At 39.9% G+C, this 14185-nt stretch overlaps 1 protein-coding gene across 6 annotated transcripts; it reads right to left on the bottom strand.

Annotated features, from left to right (window-relative positions):
• Positions 1–803: 803 nt before the first annotated feature.
• LOC119423329 (tropomyosin alpha-1 chain) lies at positions 804–13563 on the bottom strand. 6 transcript variants are annotated; one of them, XM_037690715.1, is made up of 10 exons: positions 13450–13563; positions 12932–13057; positions 10060–10193; positions 7323–7440; positions 7139–7209; positions 6979–7054; positions 6800–6862; positions 6512–6581; positions 5930–6008; positions 3778–4018 (listed from the first exon to the last, which is right to left on the bottom strand). In XM_037690715.1, exons 1-10 carry the CDS (start codon positions 13561–13563, stop codon positions 4015–4017), a joined length of 855 nt encoding a protein of 284 aa, XP_037546643.1. In that variant the 3' UTR covers positions 3778–4014. The 6 variants fall into 6 exon arrangements, with proteins under 6 accessions (XP_037546636.1, XP_037546659.1, XP_037546651.1 ...); XM_037690708.1 differs by lacking the exons at positions 3778–4018; positions 5930–6008 and adding an exon at positions 804–1284; XM_037690723.1 differs by lacking the exons at positions 3778–4018; positions 5930–6008 and adding an exon at positions 2002–2289.
• Positions 13564–14185: the final 622 nt, after the last annotated feature.

Genomic DNA, 14185 nt, shown 5'->3' with positions numbered 1-14185 from the left:
CACCTCATTCCACTGCCAGATTCTGGAATCTTCTCCATTTGATAATCCACTGAAGCCCCCAGTCATCTCTTTTGCTGGTGCTTCTTCTCCTGCCACATTTTGCCCTTCTACTACACTCTCCATTGATATGCTTGGACACAGCACTCTGTGAACAGCCAGCCTCCTTAGCTATGAACTTTGTGGCTTACCCATCCTATGGAGGGCATCAATGATGGTCTTCTGGCCAGTCATGTCTGCAGTCATCCCCATATTGAACCGAACTGAAGCAAATTTATTGACACCTGGGAGAAACTTATGCAGGTGCTTTGAGTTTAGTAGATGATTAGTGTGTCACACAGTTTTAAAACATTCATGCCCTGCAACATTTGAGCTGATTTCTTTACAGTATTCTAATTTTTTGAATTCCTGTTTTCTTGGGTTTCATGAGCTGGAAGCCCAAATTATGTCAAATTAACAAATAAATACTTGAAATAATTTAAATTGCAGGCCTTGAATCTATCATCTATTAAAGATTAACCTCCATAATTCAATTCAAAAAGTTAAACTTTTCCATGATATTGTAATTTTTTGGCAAGGGTCTGTATATATGTGAACAACCCAGTAACAATGTGACTCGATTTGACCATTTATTTGTGAATCATACATTTCCAAGATAAAATGGGAGACAAAAAAAAAAAAAAAAACAATTTAGTCTACACATGAAGAAAGCATTTAGAAACCTTACAGAGATGTTTGCTTCGGTTAGCAAATAATACATTTGTTAAAGTGTGCCAAAAAAAAACAAACAAAAAAAAAACGGTTGCTGATTTGGAGGAACAAACTGGCATCATGTGTTTCATGAAACACAAATGAAACAAACGCACAAGTGACCTAACAAAAAGTACGGGTAATAAAAGTTCCATTAAAATAAACTTGGCTTCAGTTATGGCTTCCTTCATATTGATCACAAACTTCCCACCAAAAATGCAAAGTCCCAGCATGTACATGTAAACGTTAAGGTGACTTAGCTGACCTTGGAATGCAGCGTGCCCATTTAAACACTGAAGCTGAGGTTTACCTCAAAGCTGTCTGCTACTTTGTGTACAACTTGGGTCTTCATGTGACAGAGGGACAAATGCAGACTCCACTGCAATCTGTAGCAGCCTTCTGTGGGAGCCAGCCTTTTGACCGTGTAGCCGTGGGGAGGAGGAACAGAGCTGGATCAAAGACCAACCATCTCCAGAAGTGTCCGATCCATCATCTGCTGTAATCTCAGGCCCTCTGCATTAGAACTTGTGAGTTTATCTGTCAATATAGCATTACATCAGTTAAAGACATGCAGATTTTGCAACAAACCTCCCTCACGTTTATGAAATTTTACCTTGCAGTATATATTTTCCCCCCTCACAATGAATAAAAACGCTCAATAACCAAATAGCCCATCTTCAAATTAATGCTGTGAGCACAAGCCCAGATTCATTTTGAGAAGTGATTTTATTTTTTTTATGTTAGTCAAGCTACTGATGGAGATACAGTTTCCTTATTTGCACTGCGGTGTAGAGTCTAAAACAAAAACTTTGTAGAAATTATATCCTACAGTGAAGTATGGTATTAAAAAAGGTGGAATCTTGTAAATCACAAGGGAGTTAGTTGGAACATTTAGCACCATGTTCATGCTGCTACATGCCATTTCATACAATCTTCTGTGCAGCTAATACCCATTCTATATTCAAGGCTTTTCTAAACGGTTATAACCAATGTTAGCAAAGCAACACATGGTCATAGCACCGGTGTTTGACTCTACACTGGCATGCTACATGTAAGTAGTTCACTCCAATAAGGCCGAGCAAGTCAAACCTCCAGTACAATCGATATCATTACTACTTCTGGTCCAAGTGTAGCCGAACAACACATGTTCCACATATTCTCAGGTTATGGATCACTTTAGTTGAAAATAGCCTTGGGCACAGAGAAACAAAAAGCCTTTAAAACCCTTAGAATATTAAAAACCTCCAGATGTGTGAGCTGCAGTGCACGAGTCCACGTGTTCGATTTCTGAACAAATCCACTGCGTTTTTCGTTTTAAGCCAAGTGTCGTTTTGCGAGTACATATGATTAATATTCTTCCTAGTTTTTTTTGTGTGTGTAGTAGAGACTATCGTCTTCTCTGATAACGTGACGATATGTCTGGACTCTGAAGTGTCAGAACACCAAGCGCATGTGAAGCCACTCCAGCTTACGCTTCGTTTAAGGCTACTCTCAGTTCATTGGTCAGAAGACGGTTTTTCTCAAGCTGCTTGTATAGATGGTCTTGACAGTCAGAAAGCAGGAAGAGAAAAAGGGAAAGAGACAGAAGGCAAGTTAGTACAGAAAGGACCAAGTTGTAACATTGATTTAAACATTAAAAAAATGTCTTGTTTAAAACAAACTGCTACTGTTCAGCTTTTCACTTTACAGACACCTAAAGCAAAGAACCGTTGTCTCATTAAGTCTTTTGCAAATTGATTTTATTCCTAAACCCACTGCTAAGTTTTATTAAATAACATGTTAAATAGTTTAAACTGGCAACATATGTAGGTCTTTAAAACAATAAAAAAAAAAAAAAAAAAAAAAAAAAAACCTTAAAGATATTCCAATAACTTACCTCCTTTCTGACATTGGTCTTTCTTTAGAAAAAAAACTACTCAATTTAGGTCGTTACCTCTGACAAGAAAAGTTCTCTGAACTGCTGATGGCGATTTTTACATTTATTTCATGTGTGTGTAAATATCTAGTTTTCGTTTACTAAATAAATTTAACAACCCTTAGAAGACAATTTGCTTAAAATTAAATTAAACTAAACTCCATTGGTTGTAGCAATTCCACTTTTTTTATATAGCGCCAAATCACAACAGAAGTCGTCTCAGGGGACTGAATATAAAATCAGTTAAGGTTATTTATGCAAGGAGCCAGCAGATTGCTTTGAGTTCTGTCATCGCTGTTTTTTTTAACTTAACTGATTATGTACGTACAGGCATAAAAAAAAAAAAATAAGACCAGTATCACAGATTAAAATCAATTGGTTAATTAATGTGTTTTTAATGATAAGTGGGCGATCATGTATTTATCTGAATGTCAGGCTGTTAGCAAAATATCTCTTGAACCACAGAATGGATTTAATCAATCCAAGATTGTTTAACCCATTTCAAATTGGCCACCACAGCAAGTCGTACTTAGCCAACTAAAATAACCCAGTCAGTTTACAGATACTGAGCTCAATTTAGGAGTGGTAGTAGCTGAAAGCCACTCTTACTCTGAGCTCTGACAAATTGAGTGAAATCTTCCAACGTTGGGCATGAAAGATAAACAAGAAACAGATTCCTTCAAGGAATTACGCCTTTTCATTTTCAATATTAGTAAAGTTTGGTTTTCTGCCTGAAGTTCTACTTTGTTACATTTTAGGGGGACAGGTTTATTTTAAGACGTGTATTAATTGTTGAGGTGTTGCCATTTCTACATTTTGACCTAATTAAAACAAAATTGAATGGCTTCTGTAAAGGATGCGGTAACCGAGATGATGTGTGGATCAGTGACATTGAATCATCATCATCATCATATTAAATCTGTTCAAAGAGTTGTCTAGTTCCATTTATGGTAACCTACACATTTATCAAGGCCTCTCAAACAATAAAAAGGAGGGGAGCTAAATGCTTTATTCAAAAGCTTCTCAGCAAAAATAAATTAAAGCACTGAAGAAAAATAAAAATAAAAAAAGAAACGAATGAAGAAACGTGGCAAGAGAACAAGAGCGGGCAGATGTTGATGGAAAAAAAATGTTTATTTTACAGAAAGCAATATGGCTCAGAAGTCTGTATGGGCGATGGGACAGTAGATGGTGGCAGCGACAGCCCAGCGGGCAGCATGTGGCTCGGCAGTAAAGAAATACAGACATAAAAACATATACAGAGAGTTGGGCAGTGCTGCACAGGAGAGAAAGGATGGTAGTGATGAGAAGGATGATGCTCAACCAGCTTCTGGAGGGCAGAGTAAAAACGTTCAGCTGTAAAAACAGAAAAATGAGTTGGAGGGAGGAAAAAGAAATTAGGCAAATGAAGAAATCAAGAAAAAAAGGGATGAAGAAGAAAAGCGACTAAAACTATGGTTGAGATACACGTTAAGTGTTGAGGAAAATGTTATTTTATTTTATTTTAGTCACGTCAAACATGAAAACTAGGAATGTAGTTAAAACACAGGTGCTGGCCATAACATGAGTATATCATGAAAATTTATTTCAGCAATTCCATATATTATATTCATTAATTACACACAGACATATTTCAAATCTTTCTATTCATGTGGATGATTAAAACTGACAATGATAATCCCAAATTCAATATCCTAGAAAATTAGAATATTATGAAAAGGTTCAATATTGAAGAGACCTGGTGCCACAATCTAATCAGCTAATTAACTCCAAACACCTGCAGAGGCCTTTAAATGGTCTCTCAGTCTAGTTCTGTAGGCTACACAATCATGGGGAAGACTGCTGACTTGACAGTTGTCCAGAAGACAACCATTGACACCTTGCACAAGGAGGGCAAGATACAAAATGACGTTGCTGAAGAGACTGGTTGTTCACAGAGCTCTGTGTCCAAGCACATTTATAGAGAGGTGAAGGGAAGGAAAAGATGTGGTAGAAGAAAAAAAAGGTGCACAAGCAAGAGATAACCGCACCCTGGAGAGGATGGTGAAACAAAACCCATTCCAAAATGTGGGAGAGATTCACAAAGAGTGTACTGCAGCTGGAGTCAGTGCTTCAAGAACCACCACGCACTGACATATGCAAGACAAGGGTTTCAGGTGTCACATTCCTTGTGTCAAGCAGCTCTTCAACAAGAAAGCGTGTCAGAAGCATCTCACCTGGGCTAAAAACAAAAAGGACTAGACTGCTGCTGAGTGGTCCAAAGTTATGTTTTCTGATGAAAGTAAATTTGCATTTCCTTTGGAAATCAAGGTCCCAGAGTCTGAAGGAAGAGAGGAGAGACACAGAATCCATGTTGCTTGAGGTCCAGTGTCAAGTTTCCACAGTCAGTGATGGTTTGGGGTGTCATGTCATCTGCTGGTGTTGGTCCACTGTGTTTTCTGAGGTCCAAGGTCAATACAGCCATTTACCAGAAGTTTTGGAGCACTTCATGCTTCCTGCTGCTGATCAACTTTATGGGGATGCAGGTTTCATTTTCTAACAGGACTTGACACGTGCACACAGTGCCAAAGCTACCAGTACCTGGTTTAAGGACCATGGTATCCCTCTTTATTGGTTAGCACTCGCCTGACATTTACCCCCATGAAGAGGAAGATGTGATACACTAGAACCAACAATTCAGAAGAGCTGAAGGCCACTATCAGAGCCACTCGGGCTCTCATAACACCCGAGCAGTACCACAGACTGATCGACTCCATGCCACGCCGCATTACTGCAGTAATCCAGACAAAAAGGAGCCCCAACTAAGTATTGAGTGCTGTACATGCTCATACTTTTCATGTTCATACTTTTCAGTTGGCCAACATTTCTAAAAATATATATATTTTGTCTTAATCTTTTAATTTTCCGAGATACTGAATTTGGGGTTTTCATTAGTCAGTTATAATAATCAACATTAAAAGAAAACAACATTTGAAATATATCACCCTGTGTGTAATGAATGAATATAATATACAAGTTTCACTTTTTGAATGGAATTAATGAAATAAACTTTCATGATATTCAGATTTTATGACCAGCACCTACAGATCCAAAAACATTTGGATTATTCACACATCTGAGTTAGTGCTGCAGATCAGGGGAATGTAAAAACCCTCTAGATCTGGAGCAAATCACTGCACCCAAACATGCCACAAGAGGGAGCTACTGAGAGAGAAGTGTGGGTTTTAAAGGGATCTACAGCACAAAAACAGGCATGTTGAGAATTACATGGAAGTCATGTCGTTGAGGGCGTGGTCCAGCTCCTCGCTGATGGCCTTGTACTTCAGTTTCTGGGCGTACAGCTCGTCTATTGTGTTGCGATTCATAAGTGGCAGAAAATGATTTGAAACAAATTAGGAAAAAAAATCAAATGTCAGAGGGAAACGAACGGGGGGGGGCAAATAAGAAAGCCATGACAGAAACAAGAAGGGAGTGAGAACAGCTGGTGACATGGTGTCAGATTCCTGAGGAGTCACAGAAAACCTTCCTCACATGCTCCAGAGCTCTGCTGCTCGGGGACAGCACGGCCTTGTGCACCACAGTGTGGTGAGAAATGTTACCAACATGAATATCACCACGCATCGCCGCTTTGCTTCGTCCTCTCAGCAGACAACCGAGCCTGCAGATATCTGATCTGAGACCGTCTTACACGAGGCTGACCAAATGAACTTTACAGTCAGTGGTTTTTAAACCACTTTCTATTAACACTAACCTGAGAAGTAAATTTCAGAGAAAAACTGCATTGACATCTACTTATGGGCCAACATTGGAACTAAGCTCTGCCAGAAACAAAGAGTAAACGATCCATACCTTCCAGGTCATCAATGGTCTTTTCAAGCTTGGCGACTGATCTCTCAGCGAATTCAGCACGAGTCTCAGCCTGAAAGGAGGAGCAGTCACCCATTAGAAACGCCATTAGGTGGTTTACATTACAAACCACAGCCCATACAGGCAGGAAAAAGCTTGAATAAAACTATAATGTCAGCATATTTAAAGTAGAGCTGTAGACAATATACCAGTTCAGAAAGAGCCTCGTGAAATTCACATTAAATACTGAACGGATAAATCGTTTGTGAACAGTTCCTTTAGCTCACCCACCTCCTTCAGCTTGTCTGTAAGAACCTTGATCTCCTCCTCATACTTGTCCTCCTTCTGTGAGTACTGTTGTCTCACAAAAAATCAGAGTTAGTAAAATATGTAATGCAGTGGGCTTTTTTTTTTTTTTTTTTATATACATTTTTTATCTCAACTTTATATTCTTAAATTTAAAACTTTACCTTTTCTGCCTGAGCCTCCAGAGACTTCAGGTTGTTCTGCACCGTTTTGAGCTCCTCCTCCAGCTCGGAGCATTTGCTGTAAAGTTGCAGTTTGGTTGAATAAGCAACGAACAAGTAAATTTTTTCAACCTAAGCTCCTGATGGGAGGGAGGGTTCCTACCTCTCGGACAGCTCGGCACGCTCCTCTGTACGTTCCAGGTCACTCTCGATGATCACAAGCTTACGGGCCACCTGAAATCACACAGAATGTAGTCTCTCAGGTCAAATGGACAAAGAGCTGAACCCTTTCCTGCATCCATTATTAATCTGACAAAACAATGATGGCAGACGGCTGGCAAACTTGCCTCCTCATATTTGCGGTCAGCCTCCTCAGCAATGTGTTTGGCCTCTTTCAGCTGGATCTCCTGCAGCTCCATCTTCTCCTCATCCTTCATCGCTCTGTTCTCAATGACCTTCATACCTCTGAAGGGAAGAAAACAGAACGGCAGGTAAGTTCATGCAGTTTCCTTCTTTTACAAATGAGAATATCCCAGTAGCTGACAGGAGTTTAGTTAAACAGCATGTTGCACAAAACACATCCTATTGTGCCTGTGTGGGTGTGTGTGTATACACATCAGTGAAAGTCAAATTATAGGAGGGATTACATAGACTTAACAATAATCATCCAGTAAATCATGAATATTTGTCCACTCATAGGTTCATCAATGATGCATGGATGAACAAACTCAAACACAAGGCAGACAATTTGACTGTCAATCATGACCCATCCATCCATCATCTTTACCCGCTTCTTCCTTTTCAGGTCATGGGTGTCACTGGTGTCCATATCCAGCAGTCACTGTGCGAGGGGTGGGCTACACCCTGGACAGGTCTCCAGTCCATCCCAGGAACAGAGACAAACAACCATTCACTCTCTCTCTCACACCTAGGGACAATTTAGAGTTTCAGCCTAACATGCATGTTTTTGGTCTGTGGGAGGAAACTGGAGTACAAGGAGAAAACCCACGCATGCACGGAGAGAACATGCAAACTCCACCCAGAAAGGCCCCCAGCTGGGATTTAATCCATCGACCTTCTCGCCGAGAGGCAACAGCTCTACCAACTGAGCCACCGTGCCGCTAATCATGATCCTAATTTTAGGTTTAGTTTGCATCAAATCTCCAGCATGTACAAATTGTCATGGATTTTCTGCATCCTCAGTCATTAGTAGCTTAAATATACATCATAAAAATCTAATTTGAGCGATTCCTGTTTTTAGTATTTTATATCGCTTTATAATGCATCCGTTTTTTTATATATGATTTCTTCCATTTACTTTTCAATTTATATGTTTTTTTTATGATTGTCTACTGTTGTCATCATTCTTTGTTTAAAACAGGTCCCTCTTGTAAATGAGTCCTTGAGTTTCAATAAAACTAACCTGTATAAATAAAGGTTGAATTGAAAAATAAAGGCCACTGGGTTGCAACTGCTGGCAATAAATTACCAAAGTTATTCACAACAGAGTTTCCAAAATGTTGTAAAACATTTGCGAGGATTCTAAATTCACTTGTGTACGTGGGAGAGCCTCGCTCTCACGTAACTGGAATTTTGAACGTTCAAAAATTGACAGGACAAATTTACTCTTGGAATAGTAACCCCTCTTAAACCTTGCCGTTTTTCATATTTCTAGAGCTGCATTGTTTTCGTCTACATGCAAGCATACTAACATCAACTTTTACAGAGTTTGTGCAAGAGAATCAGATTTTCTTGCAGATGTGTGTCTCCAACTAGTTCAACAGTTGCAGTCAGTCCAGGGAAATGCAGCCTCAAATGCAGTTTTGAGTGGAGGTGCAATACAACTTCAAGCCACTAGAGGCAGCACTGAAACAGTACAGCACTTTACAAGAATGTTTCCTTAAATCTCTATTTCATTTCCACAGTGTAAAAAAGGAATAACTTAAATTTAACCACTGAATCTATAAAGTTCAATTTCATTTATCTGCTTTAAAGACAAATAATGTCAAAAAGGTCCATGCTCAATAATCCAGGTATACAATCCAACAATTTTCTACCAACTGAGCCACCATGCCGCCAATCATGATCCTAATTTTAGGTTTATTTTGCATCAAATCTCCAGCATGTACAAGTTGTTGATTTTCTGCATCCTCAGTTATTGTTGGACAAATTGTGTCATATCAATATTCAAATGTATCAATTGAAAAAAAAACACTAAAATACAAAAGTAACCTGATGCAGGCTATTTTATGGACGATACAGATTTTTGGAAATTATGAAAGCTGACTGTCAATATCCATCCATGTTTTTAACCCACATTTTCCCTTTTGGGTCACTGGGAGCTGGTGCGTATCTCCAGCGGTCATTGTGTAAGAGGTAGGATACCCTGGACCGGTCGCATCCGTCACAGGGCTGCAGGCAGGTAGATATAAATCACCAATTTCTTTATTTTCCGTTAAGGCCACTATGTATTTTTTTCATCCATCCATTTACTTTAAAAGGACAACAGAGAAACAGTAGTTAGTGTGAGTGCCTCACAGCAAGAAGGTTGTAGCTTTGCAACCAGGCTGCAGCTTTTTTTAATGTAGTTTGCATGCATAGATTTTCTCCAGGTACTCCAGTGTTCTCCCTTAGACCAAAAACATGCACGTTAGGTTAATTGACAACTCTTTAATTGTCACCATGTGTGAGAAGGAGTCCGATGACTGCTGGGGGTAGGCACTAGTTCCCCCACAGACTTGAACTTCACCTTTTTCCACTTACCAGTAGAATAGACAGCAGCTGCACTTTCCTACCTGATAAGTGGTTCTGTGTGAAAAGTACAGCCAACAGACAATACTGGATGTCAAAACTCAACTTGTTAAAGTCAGCCAAAACAAACTTTTGATTCCATGTATATCCAAACACTGGTGTTCGTTTTTAACCTTTATTCAACTAGGAAATTACCTTTAAAGAACATCTTTTTCAAGGGAGGCCTGGGAAGAAAGCAGCCTAAACATGCAAGTTTTGAACATTTCCTGTGTGCGTTTATGTGGAGTACATGCTTAAGAGTGCAACGGTTGAACAGGTGACGGATCCACCCACCTCTCGCTCTCATCAGCAGCCTTCTCAGCCTCCTCCAACTTGGACAGAGCTGTGGCCAGACGTTCCTGAGCCCGGTCCAGCTCCTCCTCAACCAGCTGGATCCGTCTGTTCAGGGAGGCTACGTCACCCTCAGCCTGCAGAGCACATCACCACAATGACACAGTCAAATCAGGCTTATTTGGATAGTACAGAGCTGCTGAGTGGAAATAATAATAATTAAAAGTTCTTCAAAGAAAAAGCTACTTGCTCAAACTTGTCAGGGATGCAAGATTCATAATGCTCATTAAAGTCTTTATTTAATAATCATTTACATTAATTATAATGTGGCACAGCTGTAAAGACCCTCTCCTCCTTCTCTCTTCTGCATCCCAGTGATTTAAATATTTAATCCATTAAATAAATTAGCAAGAAACTGCGGCTTAGGAGGAGGATAAAGTCACCTCCTGATAATCAAGCTAGCCGGTAGGGCTAGTTACCTCCTGCATTAACATTTGGCCTGCTTGTTCAATCAGGGTGGTGTCCCTTCAGCACCCCCATCCTCCTCCTGCTCTCACATTTCTAATTCATCTCTGTCCAGACACGCAAAAACAAAGAAAAACGGGCCTCGCAGCCACGCTTATATTTGACCAGATTTGCAGCTAATGCCTCCCGCAGCCAAGAGACTAATTGCCTTAAATCACGAGCAGCTTACTGCTTCCCTCGCACTCCTCTCCTGGTTCAGTTCCCGCTGTAATAACGTCGCGCGCTCCTCCGCCGCATCGGCCTGCCCCTGCAGCGACTTGATTTTCTTCTTCACGGCTTCCAGAGAGCTCCCACCGGCCATGTTTCCCCTCTTTTTTTATTTTATTTATTTTTTTAACTACCGTCTCGTCTCAGCTCTGTGCAGGCTACCTCAGCCGAGACACAGACAGACTCGTGGGGATGCGGCTCCTTTGATCCCTGCCCCCACCGCCTTTAATCAGCCGCTGATGAGGATTGGGCCGTGCCACCCAGACCGGAAGTAACAACATTCAATCTGAAACCACGAAATGTTTCGCTTTAACCCGAACATGTGAAGTATGGCTTTCTTACATTTTTAATTGATACCTTCATGTCATTTTTTATGCGTTCTGCTCTCTCTAGAAGAAGTTAATGCGTGATCAATTCTGCTTGCATCCCCGCCTGGTTAATTGAGCCAGTCCTATCAAGATCAGAGCTTAGACATCACAGCAACCGTAGAAGAAGAGCTACACAGTTATTTTAGTTTTAACACTGTTATTATTTTTTATTAAAAACGCATATTATTAGTAGAATTTCTATAAACACTTTTGTTTACCAACCAGAACAATTTTATAAAGTTTCACACTCTTTCCACTATTGATTACAAAACTACAAGTTATGTTTCTCCACTTTTGAATAATTCATTCAACTTTTATTTACACAGGTTAGTCTCACTGAGTCACGAGGACGCATTTCCAAGAGAGACCTGTTTAATCAATTAACATTAAAGGTTATTATTGGCGACCATGCTCTGATCAACTTTTAAGCAGACCGATGAAGTAATTTTATTTACCTAGTCAGTTGTTGATTTTGCAGTCAGGCCTAAATTAATTTCTTGCATGAGTTAAATAAAGTTTATCTTGAGTTCATTTTGGTTTGTTTACATTATATACTGTGACATAGTCAGCATGGATTACATGAAAGGAAAGCTCTGCAGAGAGTGGTGAAGGCTGCACAGAAGACTTTTGGAATCAGCCTCCAAACCATTACAGACATCTACACCTCTAGATGCAGGAAGAGGGTCACCTGCATCATGAAGGACCCCACTCACCCAGCACACATACTTTTTGCCCCGCTCCCCTCAGGCAGGAAGTTGAGGAGCATTAAGTGTAGAACCACAAGACCAAGGAACCGCTTCTACCCTGAAGCTGTTAGACTCATGAATCACTAACCAGGAAAATCACTGCCACTTAATTTAGACATTTGTCACATTAGCTGTGCTGCTGATTATCCATGCTGCTGATTTCTTACCCATAAGCTGCTATATTCATACCCATCTGCTCACAACACCCATGTTCAGGCTGCTGTTTAATACACTGTATTATATTATTATTGTTTAGTGTATATCTTAGATCCTTGTGAACTTTTTCATTTTTATAGTTTATATTATTGCTATTTTTGTATGTAACTGGGACCTTGTGTACACAATTTCGATCCACCTCATGTACTACATGTGATGCGAATGACAATAAAGAACCTTGAACCTTGATAAACAAGAAGTATACAGTGTTGATGGAAATAAATATTGCAACCCCAACTGTGTACATTTTTGATTTTAGTTCGATTAATCGTTAATCTATTCTGTTAGTTTTTTCTGGGCTCTTCCATTAGTTTAGTTTAACTTGTCCGTCAGTTTTAATGCAGATCAAAGTGAATCCAGTTTTAATAACGTTTTCCTAACTTCATTTTTGTTGCCTCAGAGGTTGTTGTTGTTTCTTCGTTATGAGATTGGTGAACGCTAAATGCAGACAAACTATGGTGTCCATCTGAGGGTAGAGCAGAGGAGAACCAGCCGATACAAGAAGCATCTCATAATTTTTTATAGATAAATTGTTTCTTGTAAAACGCCTCCTAAAACCAGACACTGCATGACACACTATGTTCAAATGGCTGTGCAAATACAGTAGTAAACCATTGAGATGTGGCCTTACCAAATTTGGCAAAAGATCTAAATTTGCCAACCCCTTTATTTATTCTATTCAACCCATAGTTGTCACAGGATTTAATACTGTATTAAAATGGAGTCTGTTTGGGGAGGATGGTAGTCGTTTTGGTTTAAGTCATCAACCAGAGTGGGTGCCTTTCTTTAGTTTGCTCCTCAGTCCTAACTCACATCTGTGGCTTTCTTCTCAGCAAGCTCCAGTTTCTCCTGCGCATCCTTCAGAGCCTCGGAGTACTTGTCCAACTCGTCCTCAGTTCCCTTCAGCTTCTTCTGCAGCGCCACCAGGTCATCCTCAAGCTGGCGCGCATGCAGGGAAACCAAACCAGAGATTTGTTTACATATCCAAGAGAGACTCAGAACAGATCGAAAACACATTTTTTACAGAACAAAAATGGGATTTATTGTGCTATTTAACACCACTTTAAATAATTAGTACTCTGTGACAATCAGCTTATTTCAAATGACAGACTGGTTTCATGATAAAATTGAATTTTAGCAAACATAAACATTTCCAACATTTTCAATTTCACAAAGTATACATGTCAATTCAAAGAACTGCTTTGAGTTTTTAAAGCAGTTTCCTGAGTATAAAACTCACTAATAGATCAAAAGAGACACTGACTGAGTGGAAGCGGTGAAGCGCGCCGTGCTAATGGCGCCTGTGCGTAAAGGCGCACAGGAATACCCACCTGCTTGCTCCTGTCCTCTGCTCCTTTCTTGTCGGACTCAGCCTGCTCAGATCTATCCAAGGCGTTCTCCTTGTCGAGCTTGAGCATCTGCATCTTCTTCTTGATAGCATCCATGGCTGAAAGCAACAAAGAGACTGGATGGAAAGGATCGAAACGCTCTGACCACTGAACGCCAAGCTGGAGCGCAAAGATGTGATATGAAAGAGCCGGATACCTAAAGCTTTTTAGAAAGAGTTGCAGCTGCTTGCCAACTGCGGGACCTGTCTTTTTATGATCCCCCTCACTGATTTGCCTCTCCTTGACATTTGACCACTTCTGCGACCAAATATGGGCGTCAGAGAGACACGCCCCTTCATGCTAAGACGTCCACTCCTGTCTTCTTCACCCTCCACGGGGAAAGAGAATAAAATAATAATAAGAATAAAAATAAATAAATAATAATAAATACTCAAGAGTTATATTAATGTTCTAAGGGTTTTATAAAAAGAGAAAAAAGTTGATAATCTTGAACCAATTATCCCTCTCAAAGCTGAAACAGAAGCTTAATATGAGAAAAGAACATCAGTTGATCATTTTCTGCTATTTTGGGTTTATTTATATTATTTAGCTGCAACAGACTAAAGAATGCAGCACGGTGTGCAACTGGTAGACCTGCTGCCTCTCAGTGAGCAGGTTGCCCTGCATGGTTCAAATCCCAGTCCAGGAGCCTTTCTGGGTGGAGTTTGCATGTTCTCTC

The sequence above is a fragment of the Nematolebias whitei genome, chromosome 2 (assembly GCF_014905685.2).
Source record: "Nematolebias whitei isolate Nwh7 chromosome 2, NemWhi1, whole genome shotgun sequence".
In the NCBI taxonomy this organism is placed as follows: Eukaryota; Metazoa; Chordata; class Actinopteri; order Cyprinodontiformes; family Rivulidae; genus Nematolebias; species Nematolebias whitei.
This window is presented reverse-complemented; position numbering and strand designations above follow the sequence as displayed.

Excerpts from the sequence above, each read along its gene's own strand:
- LOC119423329 (XM_037690708.1), bottom strand. The coding sequence starts at position 13,563 with ATGGATGCTATCAAGAAGAAGATGCAGATGCTCAAGCTCGACAAGGAG. Across the intron at positions 6,863-6,978 it reads TGGAGGCTCAGGCAGAAAAG|TACTCACAGAAGGAGGACAA; the intron begins GTAAAGTTTTAA and ends GTGAGACAACAG. Across the intron at positions 6,582-6,799 it reads TTACAGACAAGCTGAAGGAG|GCTGAGACTCGTGCTGAATT; the intron begins GTGGGTGAGCTA and ends TCCTCCTTTCAG.